At 26.2% G+C, this 23,929-nt stretch overlaps 7 protein-coding genes across 7 annotated transcripts in view; 4 read left to right on the top strand and 3 right to left on the bottom strand. All coding sequences in view use genetic code 6, as the record gives it.

The window, feature by feature from the left end:
* Positions 1 to 1,058: 1,058 nt before the first annotated feature.
* Positions 1,059 to 2,145, bottom strand: TTHERM_000790491 (hypothetical protein; the record flags this gene model as incomplete). Its single annotated transcript, XM_012800611.1, has 3 exons — positions 1,059 to 1,572; positions 1,678 to 1,802; positions 1,861 to 2,145. The coding sequence occupies 3 exons, from the start codon at positions 2,143 to 2,145 to the stop codon at positions 1,059 to 1,061; spliced, it is 924 nt and encodes a 307-aa protein (XP_012656065.1).
* A 118-nt stretch (positions 2,146 to 2,263) lies between these two features.
* On the top strand, positions 2,264 to 3,034 carry TTHERM_00790490 (cyclic nucleotide-binding domain protein; the record flags this gene model as incomplete). The annotated part of the gene is made up of 1 exon (XM_001026147.2): positions 2,264 to 3,034. The coding sequence occupies one exon, from the start codon at positions 2,264 to 2,266 to the stop codon at positions 3,032 to 3,034; it is 771 nt and encodes a 256-aa protein (XP_001026147.2).
* Positions 3,035 to 3,783: 749 nt separating this feature from the next.
* TTHERM_00790480 (helicase carboxy-terminal domain protein) lies at positions 3,784 to 16,734 on the bottom strand (the record flags this gene model as incomplete). Its single annotated transcript, XM_001026146.2, has 1 exon — positions 3,784 to 16,734. One exon carries the CDS (start codon positions 16,732 to 16,734, stop codon positions 3,784 to 3,786), a length of 12,951 nt encoding a protein of 4,316 aa, XP_001026146.2.
* A 1,304-nt stretch (positions 16,735 to 18,038) lies between these two features.
* On the top strand, positions 18,039 to 18,554 carry TTHERM_000790469 (hypothetical protein; the record flags this gene model as incomplete). Its single annotated transcript, XM_012800610.1, has 2 exons — positions 18,039 to 18,423; positions 18,481 to 18,554. The coding sequence occupies 2 exons, from the start codon at positions 18,039 to 18,041 to the stop codon at positions 18,552 to 18,554; spliced, it is 459 nt and encodes a 152-aa protein (XP_012656064.1).
* A 578-nt stretch (positions 18,555 to 19,132) lies between these two features.
* On the top strand, positions 19,133 to 19,801 carry TTHERM_000790464 (transmembrane protein, putative; the record flags this gene model as incomplete). The annotated part of the gene is made up of 1 exon (XM_012800609.1): positions 19,133 to 19,801. One exon carries the CDS (start codon positions 19,133 to 19,135, stop codon positions 19,799 to 19,801), a length of 669 nt encoding a protein of 222 aa, XP_012656063.1.
* Positions 19,802 to 19,975: 174 nt separating this feature from the next.
* On the bottom strand, positions 19,976 to 20,309 carry TTHERM_00790460 (hypothetical protein; the record flags this gene model as incomplete). The annotated part of the gene is made up of 2 exons (XM_001026144.2): positions 19,976 to 20,047; positions 20,109 to 20,309. The coding sequence occupies 2 exons, from the start codon at positions 20,307 to 20,309 to the stop codon at positions 19,976 to 19,978; spliced, it is 273 nt and encodes a 90-aa protein (XP_001026144.2).
* A 707-nt stretch (positions 20,310 to 21,016) lies between these two features.
* The window catches only part of TTHERM_000790459 (tetratricopeptide repeat protein), a gene marked incomplete at both ends in the record, with an annotated part of 9,264 nt that continues 6,351 nt past the window's right edge, over positions 21,017 to 23,929 (top strand). The window contains 8 exons of the mRNA XM_012800608.1: positions 21,017 to 21,055; positions 21,113 to 21,162; positions 21,663 to 21,752; positions 22,031 to 22,120; positions 22,394 to 22,483; positions 22,716 to 22,805; positions 23,089 to 23,178; positions 23,453 to 23,542. Coding sequence (XP_012656062.1) covers positions 21,017 to 21,055; positions 21,113 to 21,162; positions 21,663 to 21,752; positions 22,031 to 22,120; positions 22,394 to 22,483; positions 22,716 to 22,805; positions 23,089 to 23,178; positions 23,453 to 23,542 — 629 coding nt within the window. The remainder of the gene's footprint in view (positions 21,056 to 21,112; positions 21,163 to 21,662; positions 21,753 to 22,030; positions 22,121 to 22,393; positions 22,484 to 22,715; positions 22,806 to 23,088; positions 23,179 to 23,452; positions 23,543 to 23,929) is intronic.

Genomic DNA, 23,929 nt, shown 5'->3' with positions numbered 1-23,929 from the left:
AAAGATTTTAGCTCCTTAAACATTGAAAAGGCTTCTCCCAAAAATATACAAGCTTCATCAGTTAATTTATTGTTTTTTTAAAAGATTAAACATAGGTGATTTAAGTTTACTAAATATCGTAAATTTCTAGTTAAATAATTAAACCCTTTACTAATTATCTCGCTATTTTCGCCTATCATAAAAAAAAAATCTTTTAATTCACTTAGTTTATCGAAGGATTCGCAAAGATTTTTTAAACCTGTATCGCCAATAAAAGAGTCAGAAAATATTGTTAAATTTAATTTTCTTAAATTACTAAACTGAAATAAGTTCTATCCAACAACCAAAGGTATATTATCACTTAAGCGTATAATCTTTATCTCAAAATTAATTTCTTTAATTTTTTTCAAATAATCAGATCCAAAACAGAAAAGAAGATTTATGTATTCAATTTATTCATTTTCTTCGTTTTGATCTATTTGTATATTCAGCGTTTCTAGCTCATTTAGTTAATTTTAGATATTTTATTCTTACAATAAAGCAACTTACTAATTATCTGAATTAGAATATTCATTTAAATTTAAAAATTTGATTAGCTATTTTAATTTACTCAATATCATTTTTTTATTTTCCTTGAATAAAAGAAAGTCTTAAAAACAATATCAAGTTTTGTCTAAATAAAATTTAAAAAATAATTCAAAAAATTAAATTCTTTTAATTAACTTTTGATAGTTCTATTTACTTATTTATTTCTTTATTTAAAGCTAATTTTATAATATTATAGACATGATATAAAGTTTGACCAATTTAAATCAATAAGCTATCTATACCATTTAAATTATAATGCATAAGTTAAAAATAAATAAATGTTAAATTTTAATTTTTTCTCAATAATTAATTATTTAGTCATTCTTCATGTTTTTATTGAAGATTTATTGATTAAATCTTACGATTTTTGTTTTTCCTGCCTTTTTTTTGCTTTTGCATGGAGGGAGTAATTCAAATCTTATTTTTTAAATTGATGTAAAATTATTTGCTTTAGCTGTTCTCAATGTTCGTATTCTAGGCATGAATTCTTATCAAATACCTCTAATAAATATTATTTCTAATTTTATTAGACAAAAATATAAATTATTTTCTATACTTTTAAAATAAAATTCATTTATTTATTAAATCAGAAGATGATAAATATTTAATTAAAGTTTTTATGATAAAAGATTATGAAAACTGTAAAAAAACTAGAAAGTGTTAAAGTTTTCATCTCTGTAGCTCAACTTAAGGTAATAATTGATTTTTTATTTAACAATGTTAGATAATTCAATATAGAATAAGAATCTGTCGTCTTTTGAGCTCATAAGATTGATCAATTTTACTTATTTGAGTTTAATAAAAAAACTATTTACTTTGCTTTAAAACAATTTTTATTTGAAAAAATGATGCATTGAGATAATTATCACTAGGAATTGAAGATTTAGGAGATTTGTTTACTTTATCATTATAAGAGCTTACTTACTTAATTTAGAAGAAATAAAGGTCACCATCCTTCCTATAAAGATTCTCAACTTGAAAATCATGCTTATTAGCTAATTAATGCTTAATACATTTAAATAAATAGTTTTTAAGTTAGATTTGAATTTTCAAATTAAAAAATAATCTTAAATTCAGTCTTTTATATTAAAATATGTTAATGGTATTTACTTTATAACAATTTGAAAACTTTAAAAACTTGTTTTTTAATCAATTTTAAGGTTTTTTTCTTGTGAAAATGTAAGCTAAAATGTTGGTATTAGCTGAGAGATAGATGACAGAAATTAAAATCTTTTCTATTCTCAAAATCAACAATTTAAAATAAATAAAATTTTATTTTTATTTCTAATATACTAATAAAATATTTATTTTAAATTAAATTTTATGGATATTTTTGGAAGTTTGTTTTTTTGAAATAATTTAATTAATTAATTTCAAAGGCAAAATTAATTAATTTTTAGAATCAAGTATTTGAAAAAGTTAGAAATATATGAATTTAATTTAATAATTTTAAAAAATGTAAATGCTAAAATTAAGCTTAATTATTGATTTTTCTTTGTAAAATTTAGCAAGATTTATAAAAAAAATTATTTTAACTTTTAAAATTTGTTTAATTTTATAAAAGCACATATCAAACATTTTAGGAATGAATAATTAGGATATCAAATATATTATTTAAAAATAAATTAATCAAAATGAGCTACCTGTTAAAAAAACAATATTCTTAGAAACTTTCACAAAATAATTTTTCAAAAACATGAAAGGTGTCTTTTACAAAAATTATACCAACCAGCAAGGAAGTTTAAATACCTAATCTTCAATTCAAGAAAGTTTAGCTAAACATGTGCTTGACCCATCAATTAAGTCATTTTTAATTTAAAACCCAGGTATTTTAGCTTCTAAAGAGAGATAAGTTGAGTTTTTAAGAACTAATAATGCATAAGAAAAAGCTCCTCTAAAATTAAATTTAAACAAAACCACTCTTAAATCTGTACCTGAGTTTAAGCAAGAAGACTTAAACACTGATAATTTTCTAAGCGAACACTAAATTTCAAATAAAGCTTATACTGAAAAACTTTAAAAACAACCAAAATCTGAAATAATTAAAGTCAATATTTTCAGAAGCAATTAAAATGGATAGTAGTCATACAAATTTGATCTGAACAAGATTAAGGAGCAAAATAATAAATAACAACTAACATCACCAGAGAAAATTAGTCCAAATAAATATAAGAGAACTTAATCTGCTGTTGAATTAGACACTTGCTAAGATGAAGAAGGAAAACCTGATTTCTAATTTAACTTCTCAGAAGAAAATTAGAAATTTTCTCCTTTAAAATTGCATATGCATAGCACTACAGAAGGTTTTCACCCTTAAAAAGATTTTTACTCCCATCGCCACTATTTCGAAGAAGCACAAACATAGCCTGTGCATTCAAAAAACGAAAAGCTTAGAAAATAAAACACACTTTAACCACAATTCCAAGATAAGTTACACTACGATTCTAACTTGCAAACAGCCTAATGACTAGAAAACAAATTAAACTTACAAATTTAACAAAAGCAGCTAAATGACAATGCTTCATAAGCTATGGCATTTTCTACCCACTAAAATTTCTTTAGACTCTCACCTATTAAAAATATTTCTAACCCAATGCTACGTTCTACTACAGATCTATTATCTAAATAATGTAGTTTTATATTATTATACACAAGTAAAAAAAAAATTTGCACTTTTATAAATAGTTCAAGCTAAACACCTTTAGATCCCAAATTGACCTTCAGAAGCTCGAATTTATTAGCAAATACAATCACTTTTTGATTTCTAAAAGTATAAATTGCACTGATAAATTTCTCTCAATGCCAAATCATTTGAATATCTTTACTAATCTCACCAAAATAAATTAAAAAAAAAAATTTGATAGATATTGAGTTTTAAAAATATTAGGAGATAAGCGAAAAGGCTTAGTAAAACTTGTAAAAGTATAGGGTTATTGCAATACACTATCTTAAATTATCTTCGTTCTAACTATTTTGATTTATTGATATTTGACTGATAAGGAATAAAAATAGTTAATTAAGTAAAAAGTAGGGATATTATACAGAAAGCAAGAGTAAATATGCAATAACAATATTAATAATTCAATAAATAAAAGTTACTAATGTGTTAAAATTCGATTTCAAAAAAAATAAATTTTTAATATATATTTTCTCAATTATAATTAACTGCTTAGTTATATCATTTAATTTATTGTATTTTTCTTTTGTAATCCATAATCATTTGCTATTATTGGTTTCCTCTTTTTTATTACTTTTTTAAGCGCAGCTTTCGATTTCTAAACGATTACTCAGCTAATTCATAGCAGCAATTTGTGTAGAAAGATTGCTGGAAGAGCTATTATTAGGAAAATTGGTTTTAACTTCTTTATGAATATTAATAGAGAGATTCTTACTTTCGTAGTTTTTAATAATTTTAACAAAAATTTCTTCGAAGTTTCCAGACTAAGGCTTATAGCAAGTTACGACATTGCCATCTGAACCCACCACTGCAAGTACTCCGTTATTTTGATTATAGTAATAAGTTTTGCCACTAAATTTATCAGTTATCATATGAGTACCATTGTTAATAGTTTCTTGAGGTAACTTTTTATACTCTTCCATTGTGATTTTTAACTCTTCTTGTACTAATATATGCTTTTTATATTTTAATTAAATATCTTCATTCATTGATTTAAATTTTGCATATTATTCCTTAGTCATTTTTTGTGCTTACTTGCTTGGCAAGTTGTTTTTTTCCCGATTTTTATTGACTTTATCTTAGATTTCTTTATTAAATTTATCTATTTCCTATTATGAAACAGTTTAACTATCTTTTGGAGGTATATCCTTACCTTTATTCCAATTTACATTTTTTTTTTAAACATTATTGTATATATCAATGATCCTTCCAGCTATTTAGATAGTTAAAAATAGTCCTTCAAAAATTTCTGAAGTTATGCTATCTCCTCCTTTATATTTTTCATATCCTCGCTTTACTGTTCCTTATAGTTTAAAAGTCTTTACACCAAGACTTCCTGCTTTTGCTACTAAACATGCAGGAAAGATTTTGCATGCTGCATCAAGTGCAATATCAGCTACAATTCCTATCTCATTGCCAACACTTTCTCCATTTTTATAATTATCATATCCATCTTTAACTGTTTTAATCAATTTTATTGCCGAAAGACCATAGCTAATCATTTTCAAAGGAGCAGATGCAGGAAAAGCAATACAAAGAACAGTCAAGCTCACATCTAAAATTAGCATTTTATTATTTTTTGCCCATTCCCAAACATCAGCGACTTGCTTAGCAAGAATCTTAACAGCATCACTTACTTTTTCTTTAGCAATATCAACACCTTACTAAATTAGTTTTGCGATTTATAAAACAGAATTTTTATCATCATCAGAAAATCCAGCCCCTACAAACAGTAAGCTATTAGCCTCTCTAGGATAATGATCTTTAACCCAGGTTTGAGCTTCTATAGTCCTAGAGAAGCTCTCACAATTTGCTTCTATTCCTTGAGCAGTCTCATTACGAAGTGCATCAACTGATTTGCCTGTTAATTGTGAAAAAACAGCATACCCACAGTCATTTTCTCCATTAGTTATAATATCAACTAATTTGCCATCTGAACCTAATAATTGATAATGTCCAACACTGTCGTTTCCTTCATTATTTTTACTTCCTTTACTAAAAACAACAACTTTTGTACCTTTTGCTATATCTTCCTCACTTAGTTGGTAATTCGGATCATCAACTAATTTTAGGTCTATGTTGTTTTGAGCAGCCATAGAAAACATATCTGCTAAATCTGCAGGTTTATCTTTCTATACTGCTTTAGCATGATTTTTTACTTCTTCAGTAACCTCTTTATTATTGGCCCTATTCTTAGCCTTTTGCTCAGCATAATGTATAATTTCACACTGGCTGTATGCAATGGTGTAATCTTTGGCATTGTAATTAATCTGTTTAGAAATTGTATTATATGGGTCATAGTTATTTAAAAATTCCTTCTCTTTTTCGCTAAGGAATTCACCATTTTTTTTCTTTTGTTCCAGTTAGTCGTACCTATCTTTATCATCCTGCATTTATTTGTTTTGACTATCTGTATTTTGTTCTTTATTTACAAATAGATAATGTTGAGCTCTTTTTGATATAGCAGTAGTAAGAGCTCCCATGCCATAACTACTCCAAGGTGAAATTAATTGTCCTTCTGTAATCCTAATTATTTGTTCAGTAATCGCATCTGATACAGATTTCTTTATTTGACTCAAATCATTTACTTCTACAGATACAATACCCATATGTAATAATTAACAAAAATTAAATATCTTACTTTTATATTGATTGTAATTACCAAAATTCACCTTATCAAGGCTAGTTTTTGGCATTTTATAACTCCTGTACTCTTCTGTGTTAGTTTCAAAAGTTAAAGGGTTTATTTATTCAAGGTAAAAAGTTAGAGTACTTAATTCATTTTAAGTAGCGTTACTTAAATGATGGTAGCTTTATTCTAGCCAGCTTGTGGTATTTTATTCTTCCTCGATCTATATAATACCTTCTTTTTTTAGTATATCAACAATTTCTCTAGCATCTTTTTGTTCTATTTGACAATATTTGTGTATAAGTTAAGCTATTTATAAGGTTTCTTTATCAATTTGAGAGAGTTTTTTTACTAGCTGGTCATGCACATTGTCAATGATAAATACAATCTGATGCATACCGTTCAAAGTACCTAATATCCTTATCCCCATACTAAATGGACTACCTAACATCTTTTGATCTGACAAAATACCTTTACACAATGGGCCACCAATTGAATCCCACTACTTACGGCAAAATTTATGTTCTGGACTGATAGTTTCAGCCACTATTCTATCAATTTTTCCTCTAAGGTTTTGTGATTTACTTATATTATCTAATGCATACATCTTGCGCACCAAACTCATTAAATTTGACTGGCAGAACTTAGTATTAACTTTATTTTGTATTGATTCTGATATTTGTGGTTTGAACTGTTCCAATGCAAAGTGAGACAAAGAATCGGCAGCTTTATTAAGTCCTTCTCTCATTGCTGCTTAACCAGTTTCAACCCCCACCTGCTTAAATGCCAAGCTTTTCAAATTTTTTCCACTTTTTATCAAAGTATTACCTATTGTTTTACAATTGGTAACAACCTTGGTACCAGCCTGTTCTAATACCTCTTCTCCTACTCCTACTACTAAATTTTTAACTCCTTTACCTGCATCTTTAGCTACTTAATACCCCATAGATACAGCGGATATGACCAAACTTACTGCTTTCTGTTTCATATAGTCTGACCAAGTAAATTGCCTTGTACTGTAAGCCCTATAAGCAGTAAATATATCTGCTGCTCCTTCAGTTAATAAGCCCATTCCAACAGTAGCCCCAAATCCTGTTGCTGTCAACAAACCGCCTACTGCCATCTAAATACCAGCAAGAGCTCCAACTGTTGCAACACTCCACCAAGGAATAAATCTTTTTTCATTAATTTCCAGTAAATATTCAATACCTCTTGCAGCAAATTCCTATAACTCCACGATTGGTTTAGTTTCATCCATGAATAAACCATTCAAAGTTTTTACTTTACTAATTTCAATATTTTCTTGGTCCAATGATGCTTGTTTGATTATCTTATATACCTACTTAATATTTAGATGTTTAAATGCTAAACTAAAATCAATATTTTCTTTTCTTAAATTTGAGATAAGCTTAGTTGCTTCAAATTCACCTAAGTTATTAAAGCTTACATTTATTTGCCCTTCATCTAATCCTTTTAAGCTTGCTCCAGGGTTTATTGCAATAAAAGTAATGCTAAAACTCGCATTTTGGCACAAGTCTATAATGCTATTTACAGTAGAGCTATTCAAATTTTCGAGTTTTATATTAAAACTACTTTCTTTAATTTGGCTGATTCTTTTCTTTGCTTCATGAACATATACTGTTTCGTTAGCATTCTTTTCTTAATTGAAAAATTACACAAGTTTAATTTTGGGTTGACTAATTGCTGCTGCCAGTTCCTCTTTCCTGCCTGTTATTTCGAGACTAAGATTTTTAGATATTATTATTTCGCTAAGTTTAGTTTTAGCAGTGCTTGAGTTTAATCCTGGAAATTCAATGTCTAAAACTGTATTTTATAATACTTCTTTTCCTAAACATTTCGAGATTTCATTCACATTAACAAAAGTCAGATTAAAACGTAAGTTATCATTTTTGCAATTCTTAATAATTTTTATGGCCTCTCTTGCCTATAGATTATTCTGAGTTTAGATTGGTTCATTATCTAGTGTAATAATTAAATTAACCTTACAAGAATCAAGTTACCAACTCTCAAATATAAAATACCTATGAAAAAAATTGCTTTTATCTTCCAGTTGAGCTATTGCCACTTCTTTAGTTACTCCCTTGATTTCAATATCAGGATTTAGCATAGATTTTAGTCTTTCTGCATTAATTTCTCTTAAATTAATACTGATGCTCTTATATCTTTTTGAATCTAGAGTTTAAAATTTTAAAAATTTTCCCGGCTTAGAAAAGGCTATTGATATGGTTTCAATAGCTTGATCTATAGTGCCCATATCTTTTCTTATAGTCAGATCATTAAATACCACCTCAAACTCATTATGATCATCTAGTTTTTGGTTTGCTTTTCCTTCACTGTTTCTTTCAATACCCTAATAAGAAGTTGTTACTTTAGAAATTTCAGTATTATAATCAGTACATTTCTCCAAAGTAGAGTTATTACCATTCACTCTCTCAATGTATTCATCCTCATTTTGGTAGTTTCTTATACCAGTTATATTTATTAACCGTTGTGATTTCTTAATTGTAGAAACAGCATTTTGTAAACTACTTGAGTAAGTACCTAAAATATTTGCCTTTTGGATTAGCTACTTAGATAAATCACTTTTAATATCTGTGTTATTCTGTTATAGTATACATTGAATAGCATTCAGTGATGCCATTTCATCATTTAAAACACCTAAGGCTTTATCAAATTCTATAAGAGCTTGTTATTTATAATTTATGCTTTGATCATTTGTGGTCCAAAATTTTTCTTTACCTTTTAACAACAACCACGCTTTACCTGCAAATGCAGCAGCACTTTAGTGTTTATCAAGTTTAATTGCTTGATCGAAGTGATTCATTGCCTGATTATATTTATCATCCAGTGAAGAATCATTAATAACTAAATCATTAGCTATAGCAATATGGTAATAAGGATTTTTTATTACGTTTTTACTTTAATAATCTTTTTCAATTTGTGTGAAAAATTTTTTATATTCTTTCTCTGCATTTTTAATTGGAATTGTGTCATCATCTAGTTTACGTAAAAACATAGACCATTATTCTTCAATAGCTGATAGAAGATTAATCTCGTATACCGATGGCATAACGCTAGTTACTATATCTTTAACACTATCTTTAAATTTGCTCCAAGCTCCTCTCTCTTCTCTAATGTCTTGACGTATTTTATTTAGTAATGAACAAAACATATTAAACAATTTATCTTTTATCTCTATTTTTGCTAATTCATTCTTTTAAAACTCATCCAATACGTTTGCTTCAAAGCTATTCCTTAGTTATTTAGCTGTTTGTGGAATAGATTCTCCATATTCCATTAAGCTAACAGCATTTAATATCATCTAACCAGTACCACGTTTACCTTGTCTTGCAGTCCTACCAAATGCTTGCTCTTCAACACGCTGATTAGATGGCATAAAGGTTACAATTACATGCATACCACCATTCTTTTCAATTTCATCAGTTTTGATATCAGTTCCTCGCCCTGCGAGATTTGTTGCAATTATTATTTCTCCAGGATTAATTTTTTCTATTTCTCTTTCCTGGTTCATATTATTCATTGTGTAAAGCTTTATTGCTCCTGCTCTATACTCTGATTTAAGCTTATCTGCTATAATTTTGGTATGCTCTATCGCTTCGCAAATAATTAGAGTTCCTCTTTCCTTATTTGCTTCATTTATTGCAGAAGAACAGATTTCATTAAGCCACTTAGTTTAATTAGCAGCAACTACAGTACATAACTCAAGGTACTATTTTTGACGTAGGCTAGGGACATTGATAAGATCAACATTATAAACCTTTGACAATACTTCTTTTGCTTTCTTAGACCCAAGAGTACCAGTAAGACCAAATAAATTACTACCATATCTTTTAAAGTACCCCATACTTGACAAGAAATTCGTTGTAAAAGTCTCTGAAGTCATTTTTAGAGCATGCTTAATCTGTAAAAACTAATGTAGACCATCGCTCCAATTAGTAGAACTTTGGACAATTCCAGTACTGTTATAATCTACAGGTCTTATTGTCCCTTCATTTATTACATAATGCACATTCTCTTGATAGTTAAAGGCTACAATAGCATTATTTATCCATTTAGATGTTTGTTTTTCTACAAACTCTTTAAAATTACTGGGTATTTTTATAACATTCTGGTCAAATAATTCTTTTATGTACTCTTCTAAATGCTTTTTAAGATATGTTTCGATTTCCCCCTCTATAGATTGGCCTATATTGCTTATATCTTTATTAGATTTAACATAATTTTTTAGGTCAGGGACTTATATGATTTCTCCTTTTTTATCTGCATATTCTAATATAATCTTATCTTGGTCATAGCTGATTTTACCATATAAGAAATACATCTTACCATCAATTTCAACAACCTTTTCTTGCATAGAGAGTAGCCTTTGCCATAGAAAATGATATACTGGCTATAGCTGATCCATACCAGCAATAGTAGAACTAAGTCTAGCAATCTTAGAACTATCATCAATAAGCATACTGTCTACTTCATCAACAATTGCTACTTCACATTTCCTATTAGCCAGTGTATCAAGTAAGCTATATTCATCTCTTAGACTATCAAACTAGAATTGTGCTGCTTCGCCATACACTATATCTTTTTTATAGCAATCTTTAGCTCCTTTAATATAAACTGATTTGTCATTATTATCAGCACAACTTAATCTAAATATCTTATATAATCCGGTTTTTTCCTTAGCATCCCGCTCAGCAAGTACTGGTGAACTAGTAATAATATCTACTTTCTTACCTTTTAACCCGTTGATAATAGCAAGCACGCTAACAATTGTGGATTTACCTTCACCTGTAGCTACTTGCAATAGCCTTCCCTGACCTTGAGTAGCAAATAACACAACCAAACAACTCAAAATTTGGCTATCTGTCATATTAAAACCCGTTTCTAAGAAATTTGCTCTTTTAATTACTGCAAGTACTTCAATAAGAAAATTAGAATCTAAAAAATAATCAGGATTAGATTTAACAATACTAGACCATAATGCTATATCAGATTTGTCCCAGTCTATAATCAATCCAGATTTACATCGTTTTAAATGTCTTGTATTTATTTGATTGGCCTCTCTTACTAAATCTTAAATTGAATTTGAAATCTTAGAAACTAAATCCGAATTTAAGTCAATTCTACTTTCTAATTTAGAGCTTTTAATTTTTTCTATTAAACTAAGTAAATTATCATCAATTAACTTTTATATTGATTTGTTGGATAAATTTCTACTTTTTAATTCCTCTACTAGTTCAGTGCTATTCTTTACCTTGCCTATTGTTTGAAAATTATTTACTATGGCAATCTTATTTATTTCTTTTAACCAATCCTCTGGTTTACAACTTAGCGCAGTTAAAACTTTCTCATGATTAGTCTTGGAAATCTTATATTGATGTAAAATTTCAATTATAGAAATAAGCTTTTGTTCTTTGAAGACTCGCTCTATGGTATTTAAAGATTTAAGATTAATAAATATTGCTTTTAATTGGTCAAAAGTCCATCCTGTTTCTAAAAGGCTATCAAGTATATTAGTTAATTTATATCGGTCGGCAGGAACTTGAATTTGATTACATAAAAGTTTTATCTCTAGTGATCTTTTCAATTTATTAACACTTGAATTTTGTATGTTTATATCAGAAATTTTGATTTAATTAGCTTCAGCAAAATCCAAAAAAATTTCAAATTCTCTTAGATTTCCTATAACAGATATGGAATTTAGTAATTTATCAACTATTGCAGTATTGAATTTATTACAAATATTTAAAGCGAGTTTTTCTAAATAGTTGTTACTTATTTCTTGATGTAGGTGCTTTAATAGTAACCCTTCTATCCACTTTTGTTTTAGATTTGTGTAACGGTTAGTACTATTTTATAGTATATTATTTGCAGTTTCAAAATCAATATTTACTAAAAGTCTTATTATATCGCACAGCTGTGCAAATGATAGATTGTCATTATATTCGTTACTTATAAGAGCTTTAAGTATTTCTTCTGATTTTCCTTTTTGAAACTATTTGCTTTGTTCAATATCTAGCCAATTTTTATAAAAGATAAATTTCTCTCCTTCACTTACTTTAAATCTTGCTAGTAAATCAGAAAGCAATAGCTCTCTCTTCCATTCAAATTGAGGCGTTTAAGCTAGTTTATTGAAATCTATGTATTTTAATGAAGCTAAAATATCAAGTAATTCTAGATCAGGTGTAACTTCAGTCTTAATACTAAGTTCCAAATTACTAATAACATTATTACACCATATTTTAAATATTTCTGACTTATAACCTTTATCGTCAGCAGCCCTTAATCCTCTAAATGACATACTCCTAATATTTTCATCAAAACTATCTATATTACTTTCTAAAACGGATAGACATTTTTCTGATATCTTAGCTACTTTTGCAGCACTACTTATACAGCCGAGTATTGCTAAATTCAATTTTTCAGTTTCGTTACCCTCTTGTAATAAATCAGCCAGCGTATCGATTACCCTATCTAAATTTAAGTAACTCCTTTCTCTGATAATTTTTTTATACACGTTGATAATATTGCTACTTACTTTTTTAGATAAAATTCCTTGTTCTATAGCAGAAACAATTGTTTTATTAGAACAATATTTAGGCTGTTTCATTAAAATATATGCAAATATACTAAAAAGTTTTTATAGATTAGAATAATCTTCACTTTTTTGTTTAAAAAGTTGAATCATTTACAGTTTTTGTATATTAAAATCAGTTAACTCAAAACCTTTTCTCATTTCTTGATCAATATCATAAAGTAGTTAATTTAAATCTTTTGAACTAATTGAAGGTTTTATGCTATCAATCCTTAACTATAGGCTTGCTTGAAATGAAATTTCCTGATTTCTAGCAACTAGCTCTAAAGTAGATTCTGCTAATTCTCTACTTTCTTCACCTACTAATAATGATATTATTTTATCATTTAATTTTCTACCAGTTACAGCAATTCGATTTACTAAATGATAGCATTTCCCCTTTATTTCATTTGACGTAGTACTAGCAGATAAAATTGCTACACTGTTCATTAATTCATCAGAAATATCTTCTTTGTTTAAGCACTCAATTAAAATATGTATTACTTAGAATTGTAAATCAGGTTGATTATCAATAATGAAATTTAATTGCTTAAAATTCTGTTCTAGTAAGGGAGATTGTTTTGAAAGTTTGGATATTTAATCTAAAAATTTACTACCACTGTTGAAATCTAAGTTAGCTAGTTCCAGTTTGTGTTTCTGAGCACTATCTAACTTACAAGAATCTAATATTTAATAAATACTTTTTTTAATATATTCATCAGAATTTTCTCTAGCAGCCTTTTTTACAAGAGTATTTATACATTCTTGATCTAATTCTATGTACTTAGCAAAGCTTCTAAATCCATTTATGCTACTTTCAATAATATTCTTATTTTCTTGTGTAATTCCATGAATTAGTACTTTTTTTATAAGATAGATGTCAAACAAGTTTTGTTCTATAATAGAACTAATAGTAGATAATAATTCTTGTTTAATTGGTTCATTATTAATAATTAAAATTGTATTACATATCCTACTTATGACATTTTTTGATAGCTTTTCACCTTTTTACCCTTGTAGGGCAAAAATTGATAATATTTGATCAGAAATAAACTCATTATCTAAAACTTTTTCTAATTTTGCAAAAAGCTTGCTTGGAATATTTTGATTATTTTTTGCAATACTAGCAAAAATTTCAATTATTTGATTTTGTTTTTATTTTGAATCAAATTCTAGTATTAATTTATCTATCAAGTAATCAGGTATAACCTGCTTGTTTTTTGATATGTTGCTTAAAATCGATAAAGTTTGTTTGTTTGTTAACTCAAAACTAAGGGCTTTCAAAGTATCAATAGGCAGTTTTTGCCCTTCACCAGTTTTGATCTTTAAGTAAAAAATAGCTTCTTCCTTATCAATTAAATGATTTGCAATAACGCTACCAGCTCTTTGCAATTCTAAATTTTCAAATAATTCATCAGGTAAATCCTAGTTATGATCAGCAATGTCCAAAAGTTTAAATGATTTTAATCTTAAATATGCATCTACTGCTAAATAAAGGTTATCCCTAAATATGTATAAAGTCCTTTCGCTAACTCTTTAGCCACTCTGAATAACATTTTCAAGTACTTTAAGTGCCATATCACATACTTCAGGTATACCAAGTACATTTTCAAGAGCTGCAATAGTATTCGTTGGTATTATTTACTTACTAGAAGTATACTTATCAAGTATCTTAACAGCTTTTGTTTGATTACCTTCATCAGCAAACAAAATATGATCAAAAATACTAAAGGCGCTTTCATCAAACTCCTATTGATCAGCTGTATGCAGTAATACTGATAAAACATTATCATTTACCTGCTTAGTGAAATCTTGCTCTCCCAGTCTTAGATTTTCAAAAGCATACACTTTGGATAAAAATTAAATATGACTGGGAAAAATAGAAATTTTATTATGTACTAGCCTATTTAAACCTTTAGAATAAGCTAGAAGAGTATAAGTCGAAACATCAGCTACCTTATCTTCAATATAATCCCTTATTCTTATTAAAAGAGAATCGCTTATTGCTTTATGACTTGTTACTATATATAAGGCTTTTGCTGATAAAATTCTTGTCTGTTTATCATTGCTGTCAAGAGCAGATACAAGATGAGCAAGTCCTCTTTCTGCGATTTGGCCATCTTTTTATAGAGAATCAACAAAAATCTTGCTGGCAAGTGATGAAATAGATGGAGAGGCAAGGTTATCCTTAGAACGCTGCTCGAATGCGATATCTCCTTTTTGACCAACTACTACTTGGTCATCCAATAGCTTGATGGACAATTTATCAAGATTTATTACAGGTGTATTTTCACAAACCTTCCCGAGAGTTATAACGACCAAGTTTGCAGTCTTTTCATCAAAATTGTCTATAATATTAACCAAAGCATTGACTATTTGCCCAGGTAAGTCCTTGGCTTTTTCTGCAGTCAGTAGTATAGACCTTAAAACTTCAGTTCTGAGTTCTTTGTTCGTGCCTGTATTTTCAATAATATCTTTGTAAATTTTGAGCTCCTCATTACTCAGCCCTTAACTAAAAGCATGTTCAAGGTAAGTATTAATAATCTCACAACAATTTGCTTTGGTTTAGTTATCCAAAGAAGTATGCTATAGTAATTTACTAAGCCTTAGCCTTATTGTTTCATCACCAAATAGCTCTTTACATCTTTTAGTATCTTTTGTTTGGTTATATATGTAAGCAACTGCAATTTCAGTATTTATATTACGCTCTAGTTCAGATACATTTAATAAAAATAAGGCTTTGTAATTTATGTGCTCATTGTCAATCAGACATAAAGTTTTTGTTATTAATCCCCGAAACTTAGCATCCGAATCATTTAAGCAGAGTTGCATTTGTTTGAGTCTCTCTTTTGTTAAGACTCTTTTATCTCTTATTGCGCAATTGTACATGGCCTGAACCGCATCAAGCCTCATTTCAGATATTTCAGACGATATTATTTCATTGATTTTAAAAGGATAGTAAACATATTCCCAGCTAAACCAACCTGTCTTTACCTATTCAAACCCATCTCTAAAAAGCTTGTCAGCAATATTTTTTACTATATATGGCTCACTGGAATACCATTGCTTAGCTAAACCTTCACAACTTGCTATGTTTGCAGCAATTTTTGATGAGTCTGATGAACCTAAGACTCTTTTTTTAACATCATCAAGAGTGTTAACGCAAACCATTAACTTGTCTATTGCTCCATTACACAGCTATTACTGTTTTGAAATTTTACAAAATATAGATGAAATCAGGCGATCAGTTATGAAAATACCAAACATAGTATTACCATTTAAAAAATCATTTATATCAGAAGCAAACCACTTCGAGCTGCTGCTTATGAATTTACTTACCAGATATACGTCTTTATCATCAGCTAATAATGTCCCTTTATTCATTGCTATTCCGTGGAGATTCTTTACATTGACATAAGTACCCCTAAAAAATGATCTATTGTCACCACCCTTATCGGGGACAGTAGGCAGATTCTCAGTATTGTAATTTATTTTTATTTTTTTATTTCTATTCTTTAAAGCGTCAGCCAAATTTAGTATTTGAATAGTTGCTTCCTCTGATTGATTATTTTTATAGCTAACTTTAACTTTTTACTTAGTTTTTGTAATAACTGCTTCCGGACCTTTTCTAGGATGATTAGCTGATACTTTTATTTTACCATAACACATTCTCCAAGAATTACTGCTAACAGTATCAAGCTTATTTCGTATCTGAATATCTAAGAAACTTCTTGCGCCTGCACTAATATCGTCATTAATAAATCCTTTGATTATTTAAACAATCCTCTCTTCTACTAACTCATTCTCATTTTTTATTTTATAGCCTAAAGCATAGATGATCTCAGAGCGGATATCACTGCTATGGCTAGCGTTTAATGCATTAATAAGTGAACTGTATCCAACCCTACCTCCCTTTCTAACTAAGTATTTGATAGTTTTAGCTAGTGAAATCTTAGAATTATAAACAATATCAGTCCTAATAATATCATCACAAACCAAATCTAAATTCTAGTGCATTGTTGCAGCAATATCTCTAAGTTAATTTGTGAATTCTATGCAGTGAGGCCTTTTTAGCAATTAAGCATCAATTTTAATCTTACCTACTACCAACTCTCCATTAAAGTTATGATAGAGGTCGAAGAAATGTTTCTGGTGGTAGAAAGTACTTTCTTGCTCTTCTTCTATATAAATGGTTTCTTTTTGTTCTTTGATGGTATTGGACTATTCAAATAAGACATGCAAAGACATTTAGTTGCTTTAGAGTGTACACACTTTTAAAATTTACTTTCTTCTATTAGTTTACTACTTCTTTTGCTATGCTTTTTAGTAGCTCTTATCCAATCTTTCTTTATATTTATTATTAATTTCAAAACTCCTAAGAAAAAATTGGTGATACTTGATAGAATATTTAAGAGTGGCTCATTCACTAAAATAAAAAAGAATCTATCTGTTTTGGGATTTGGATTTTTTTTTAATAAAATTTGCAGATTTGCCTTCTTTTTTTCTGCGGAATATTATTTAATTTTTAATTTAGCCAATTCCCCAGCATCAAAGAGGTAAACAAAATTTAGAGAAACAAAGATATATAAATAATAAAATGAGGGGGGATGTTTAGATATTTTAAGAAGGATAAATGCCATCCTATAAGTAATATTTGATAGAAGAAGCATTTTAAATTGCCCTGAATCCATCAACGGATTCAACTGAGGAATATGTGCATGTATATTGAAGAAATGATCAAAACAATTAAGCAAGAGAAAGTAAATAATTTAAAAATGTAAAATTTAATACATTAAGATGATATAATATAAATATTTTTACCTACTCACATATAGAATATAGTAGTACATTACATATTGATTGTTTATTTCTTGCATATTTAAAGTACAAATGTTTTAAATACTGAATTTCACTGCATTTTGGTTACTTATAATAGTGCATTATACAAATAACGTGCTGAGCTTAAGTTGAATATGCATAGACAAAAAGGAAATGTTTTATTTATTTTGATGAATGTAAATTAATTTAATTCATTTTAGTAAGCAGCATGCTACTTTCTAAAAAGTAGCAACACACATATAATTAAAACCAAACATAATTCTTAATTTAGAAAATAATTGTATCTAGATTTGTTTCTAAAGGAAAATAGCTAGATTCTGAATCTTATGTTAAATTTTATTTAAATGACATAAAAACCACGCAATTTCCACCACCACCACCTAAAAATTCATATTATTTCAGTGATTATTATTAAAATATTTATATGATTGGATGATATTTAAAATGAATAAAGTTATTCAAGCTAAATATATATTTTTTATTTTTTTATGAGCTGGCTTGCTTTTGTAATTTGAAAATATTTTAAAGAAACTTTAAAATAAAAATAGGCTAGAATCCATAAACTTTTCAAGTTCTTCTAAAAAGAAAATCAAACTAAAATCAGCAAGTTAAAATATTCTAAATTCAATTAATCGTATAAAAGGTGCTAATCTCAAAAACGTTAGCATCTAAACAAGTCGGTTTGAAAATATTATATTAAAAATCTTTACTGTATGATATTTCACTTATTCCATTAGCTTAAATATCTCCACATAAGAAAATTTGAATGTTTTTTACTGATATTATTTCTAAAAAGTAGTGAATTCAAGCAAAATGATAAAGGCTTGTATTTTAAAAGATATTTGATTTAGGATAATTTGGTATTAGAATAAAAATCTTCAAATTCTAAAAAAATATTATTAGCACATCTGAAAACTCTAAATTCATTTTGCCATACAATAAATGATGCTTTCTAATCTTAGGCGCCTTATTATCCTGATTTAGAAGCTGAGTTTCTATTTCCATGTTCTTCACCTTTTGTAGTTTTGGATTTTGGAGAAGAAGGTGAGTACACAATAGTTAAAACATAATTTTTAACAGAAAACCATAGTGATTAATGTAATGATTTTATTAAATTTTTTATAAAAACTTATAAAAGCATTGCCTTTAATTAAGTTAGGAAATTGGCACATGTAAGGTAAACAAGTCAAAATAATATAATAAGATAAAATAATTCACGAATAATCTGAACTTTTCAAAAACAGTTGTAGCTGAAGATTCTGGTAAGGCTGTATACTTACTTACTAATTAATTATATTTTATTTTCAGTAAATTTTAAAAAAATATTTAATTTTTACACAAATATATATTTTTTTTTTATTCATAAAATTATTTTTATAAGATTCAATTACTTTTATATACAATAACTAACTCAACCCTCATTTGCATCAACAACACTTTTTTTAATTCTTAAATTAATATCATCTTTGAATAGAATAATTAATATATTTGAATAGAAAAAATTTAAGTCAGAAAGATAGATAGAAAATAATTTTTTTGCATAAAACATTAAAAATGATTCTTGTTGTTGTTACTTTTTATAAATTGATTGATTTTAAAATGAATTTTTAATGTGATGCATGCAAATACTAATTAAAAAATTTGATTAAATTCAATCACATAAAAGAAGTAAACAGATTTAATTCAAACTCACTAAATTCCGATAAAGTAAATGTAAAACATCCTCACTTTTAAATTGTAAATTAATTTAAGAGCAAAGATGATAAAGAATGTTCTCTTCAACCGAATTAATTAAAAGTGAAATCATATGTCTAATTGTTCTAATAGAAATTATGTAAATGTTATATCACTTACTTAAAATAATCTAATTATTCTCTTCATGTAAGTGCAAATTTACTTTATTTCAATAGTATATTTATTTAACTATAAAACATAAAACTTAAAATAAAACATAAATACATAAATAAAGTAGATCAGACAATTATTCAGTTTGAAGCCTTTAACATAAATACATGTAGCAATACATTTAGTTGAATGCTTAATCGTAAGTCTATTGATTTTGTTGATTTTGCTAATATTATTAACGGGTCTAAGTCTATTACTATTATACATAATAAGAAGAAGCAGCAACATTCTTTGGCTTGAAAATCTCAATCAGAGTGTCAATATAATGTTTGTTATTTACAAAAGTAGTAAGAATGCCCTAGTCTTAATGTCCTTCTCTTTATAGAGCTTTCCTTAATTCAGGATACTCGAAAATGCCTTCATTAGCAACCATTTCATTAATTTTTTCGATTATTTTTTACTACTATCATCACTGGAGTTTTTATTACTATCAAACAACGCCAATTCTTTGATTACTTATGCATTTGACTAATCAATTTTCTACTCGATGTATAGCCTTTATTTATCAATTAACTATTTAAGTTCTTCATAAGCTTATAATGATAGTACCACAGAAAAAGACGTGGAATGACCCATACTAGAAGAAAAACTATTACTCATGCTACTGCTACTACCTATGCTACTATTTCTATTGCTATTACTATTACTACTTCTATGAATACTCCTTTTACGCGTTCTTAATTATTCTAACTTATTTAAAGGCTGCTTAAAATACTCTCATAGCTTGATCAAGTTATAATATTTATCATTACTTGTAAGTAGCTCTACTTCTTCTTATTTTAATGAGTTACTGTTATTGCTACTGTTAATGCTAATTCTATTATTAATTATGTTAATTGTTGATAATTATTTTTTTATTTTAATAATCTATTTGTTACTAATATGGGTTTAAAGTTTATTTAGGCAAGTTCATTATCCTCTTCATCTATATTATAATCCTCAATATAATACTAATTATGACTCTTAATTTTCTCTATAAAATCGATTACTCTTTCTGGTTAACCTACAACAAAGATCCTTTATCGCTTCCCATCCTACGTTAATAATTATATGTCATCAGTGTCTTCATCAGTCATCATGTTTGTGCATATATATATATCTCTATTAAAATGGAACTAAATAGTTGTTATTAGTTAGCCAGTTCCCTTATAATTAATTAATTAACTAATTTTGATTTAATTTGAAATCTTTCCCCTAACCCAGCCTAGTTATTTTACCAGCCAATTAATTAATTAATTCTGCTAAATTCCTTAATAGGGATATCTCCTCATTCGAATTGATTATAAAGAACAAGAAAGTTTAAATCAAATTAAAAAAGAAGTAATTAAGCTTTCTTTCTTTCCTTTTTATATGGGAAATAAGTTGGCAATAAGATAGTAATAAGTTCATAGTTTCATTCTTCTTACATGCATTTTTGGGTAATAAGCCAGCAATAAGACAAGACGGTAATAAGATTAGTCCCATATATCTTAAATAAGTGAATGAACGAATGAATAATAATAATAATAATAATAATAATAATAATAATAATAATAATGGGCAATGTTTTTTTTGACCGAAAATCGACATAACAAGAAAATGTTGGGGCCGGAGGAATAAAATATTTTTTTTATTTTTTTCTGGGATAGAAGGCACTTTTTTCTATATATTAGATAGATATATTTTCATATTAAAAATTTTACATTTCTGTAATACTAATAATTTTTTTTAATTTTGCCAATCCACTAATAATTAATTAAATATTCATAAAAAAATTCCTATTAAATATTTTTGTAAAAAGAAATAAATGATATAATAGATTAAAAAATATTACAAATTAGAAGAAGTAATTATTTATATTTTTATCAAAATACTTTAAATTTATATTTACTAATATTAAAAGTTTTTAAACTCTTCACTATAATCTCACTAGGTTCTCGATATTGACCTGATGTACATTTAAATTATAAATATTATTATTTTTATTATTAAAATTTCCTATCTATTTAATTTTCAGTTTATTTAAATATTATTTGACGAATAAAAATTATCACTTATATTAATTAATTTTATTAATACAAATATTTTTTTCGTTATTTTAATTTTATTTTCACTTAAAATATTTTAATTTATTATCAATTTTTTATTCATTTTTTCTTTCTAAAACATTTAATTGATAAAATAAGTTTATTTGTTTTGGATTATAATATTTTTATTTTTAAACATGAATTTAAAGAAATAAAAACTCTTTTAATTTTTTAATTAGCTTTTTATTTTATTTATTTTTAATTTTCTTTTTATTGTACTTATATTTTTCTTCTATCTTTCTTAATTTAACTCAATTTGTATTTTCAACCTTTGCTTTTATAATTCATTTTTAATTATATTATATTTTTTCACATTTTTTCCATCTAAAAATCGAATTAATTATTTTTTCTTCAATTTTTAAAAAGTTGCAATAAAATTTATGGAATAGGTGTATCAAGCTTAGGTTCTGCTTTAGCAAATTGCACTAATCTCTCAAATTTGATACTTAATCTTTAGTAAAAAATGTTTATTTATTTTGGATTGTGATGTTTTAAATTTAAATTTAAAATAAAATAACTCTTTTAATTTTTTTATTAGCTTTTTATTTACTTTTCTTTTGTTTTTTTTGATTTTAATTGTGTTTTTTTTTTCCAAATTTAACTTATTCTTTATTTTGAACTTTTTTTTTTATTATTTATTTATTTATTTATTTCTTATTATTTCATTTTTTTGTGTCATTTTTTCCTTCTAAATAAATAATTAACGATCTATTTTTTCTACAATATTTAAAAAGGACTAATTAAATTGGTGATTAAGGTGCCTTATGCTTAGGTTCAGCTTTAGCAAATTGCACTTATCTCTCAAATTTGGCACTTAATCTTTTGTAAAAACAGTTTATTTGTTTTGGATTATAATTTTTTAGTTATGAAAATCAATTGAAAACAATATAACTCTTTGAATTTGTTTATTAGCTTTTTATTTAATTTATTTTTCTTTTTTGATTTTAATTGTGTTTTATTTATTATTTCTTAATTTAACTCATTTTTTAATTTCAAATCTTTGCTTTTATAATTCATTTCTAATTATTTCATATTCTTACATCATTCATTTTTTCTAAATAAATTAATTATTCATGTTGTCTTTAATATTTAAAAAGTGAAAATTAAATTGGTGCAACAGATGCATCAGGTTTAGGTTTTGGTTTACAAAATTGCACTAATCTCTCAAATTTGACACTTAGTCTTAAGTAAAAACAGTTTACTTGTTTTGGATTATGATATCTTTAGTTAATAAAAATGAATTTAAAACAGCATAATTCTTTTAATTTGTTTATTAGTTTTTATTTAATTTATTTTTCATTTTATTTTTATTTACTTTTATTATTTCTAAATTCACATCTTATTTTTTCATATTTTTTCTTCATTTTACCCTTCTAAATAACTAATTAACTATTTATTTTTTCTTCAATATTTAAAAAGCAGTAATAAAATTGGCGATTAAGGTGCATCATGCTTAGGTTCTGCATTAGCAAATTGCACTAATCTCTCAAATTTGACACTTAATCTTTAGTAAAAAGAGTTTATTTTGTTTTGAATTGTGATATTTTTAGTTCTTAATTTGAATTTAACACAATACAACTCTTTTAATTTTTTTATTAACTTTTTATTTAATTTATTTTTCATTTTTATTGTATTTATGTTTTTTTATTAATATCTTTCTTAATTTAAATCATTTTTTTATTTTTAACCTTTGCTTTTTTTTATAGTTTATATCTTATTATTTCATTTTTTCAACATTATTTCCTTCTAAATAATTAATTAACTATATATTTTTTCTTCAATATATAAAAAGGATTAATTAAATTGGTGCAACAGGTGCATCAGGCTTAGGTTCCCCTTTAGCAAATTGCGCTAATCTCTCAAATTTGACACTTAATCTTTTGTAAGCACAGTTTATTTATTTTAGATTGTGATACTTTTAGTTATGAAAATTAATTTAAAACAAAAAAATTCTTTTAACTAGTTTACTTGCTCTTTATTTAATTATTTTTTCTATTGTACTTATTCATTTTTTACTTCATTCTTAATTTAACTCATTCTTTTATTTTAAACATTTGCTTTTATTATTTATTTATTAATTCATATTTTATTATTTCATCTTTTTTTCCTTCTAAAAAACTAATTAACTTTATATTTTTTCTTTAAAATTTAAAAAGCTCCAATCAAATAGGTGCAAAAGGTGCCTCAGGCCTAGGTTTTGCTTTATCAAATTGCACTAATCTTTCAAATTTGACACTTGATATTAGGTAAAAACAATTTATTTGTTTTAGATTGTTATAATTTTAGTTTTTAATTTGAATTTAAAACATATTAACTCCTTTTAATTTAGCTTTTTTAATTTTTCTTTTTCTTTTTATTTTACTTATATCTTTCTTACTTTAACTCATTTTTTTTATTTTCAACATTTGCTTTTATTATTTATTTATTTATTAATTCATATCTTATTATTTCATATTATTTCTTCATTTTTACCTTCTAAATAATTAATTAACTATATATTTTTACTTCAATATTTAAAAAGCTACAATTAAATTGGTGATTAAGGTGCATCAGCCTTAGGTCCTGCTTTAGCAAATTGCACTAATCTCTCAAATTTAACACTTGATCTTCGATAAAAACAGTTTATTTGTTTT

The sequence above is a fragment of the Tetrahymena thermophila genome, assembly GCF_000189635.1.
Source record: "Tetrahymena thermophila SB210 genomic scaffold scf_8254047, whole genome shotgun sequence".
NCBI classification, from domain to species: domain Eukaryota; phylum Ciliophora; class Oligohymenophorea; order Hymenostomatida; family Tetrahymenidae; genus Tetrahymena; species Tetrahymena thermophila.
This window is presented reverse-complemented; position numbering and strand designations above follow the sequence as displayed.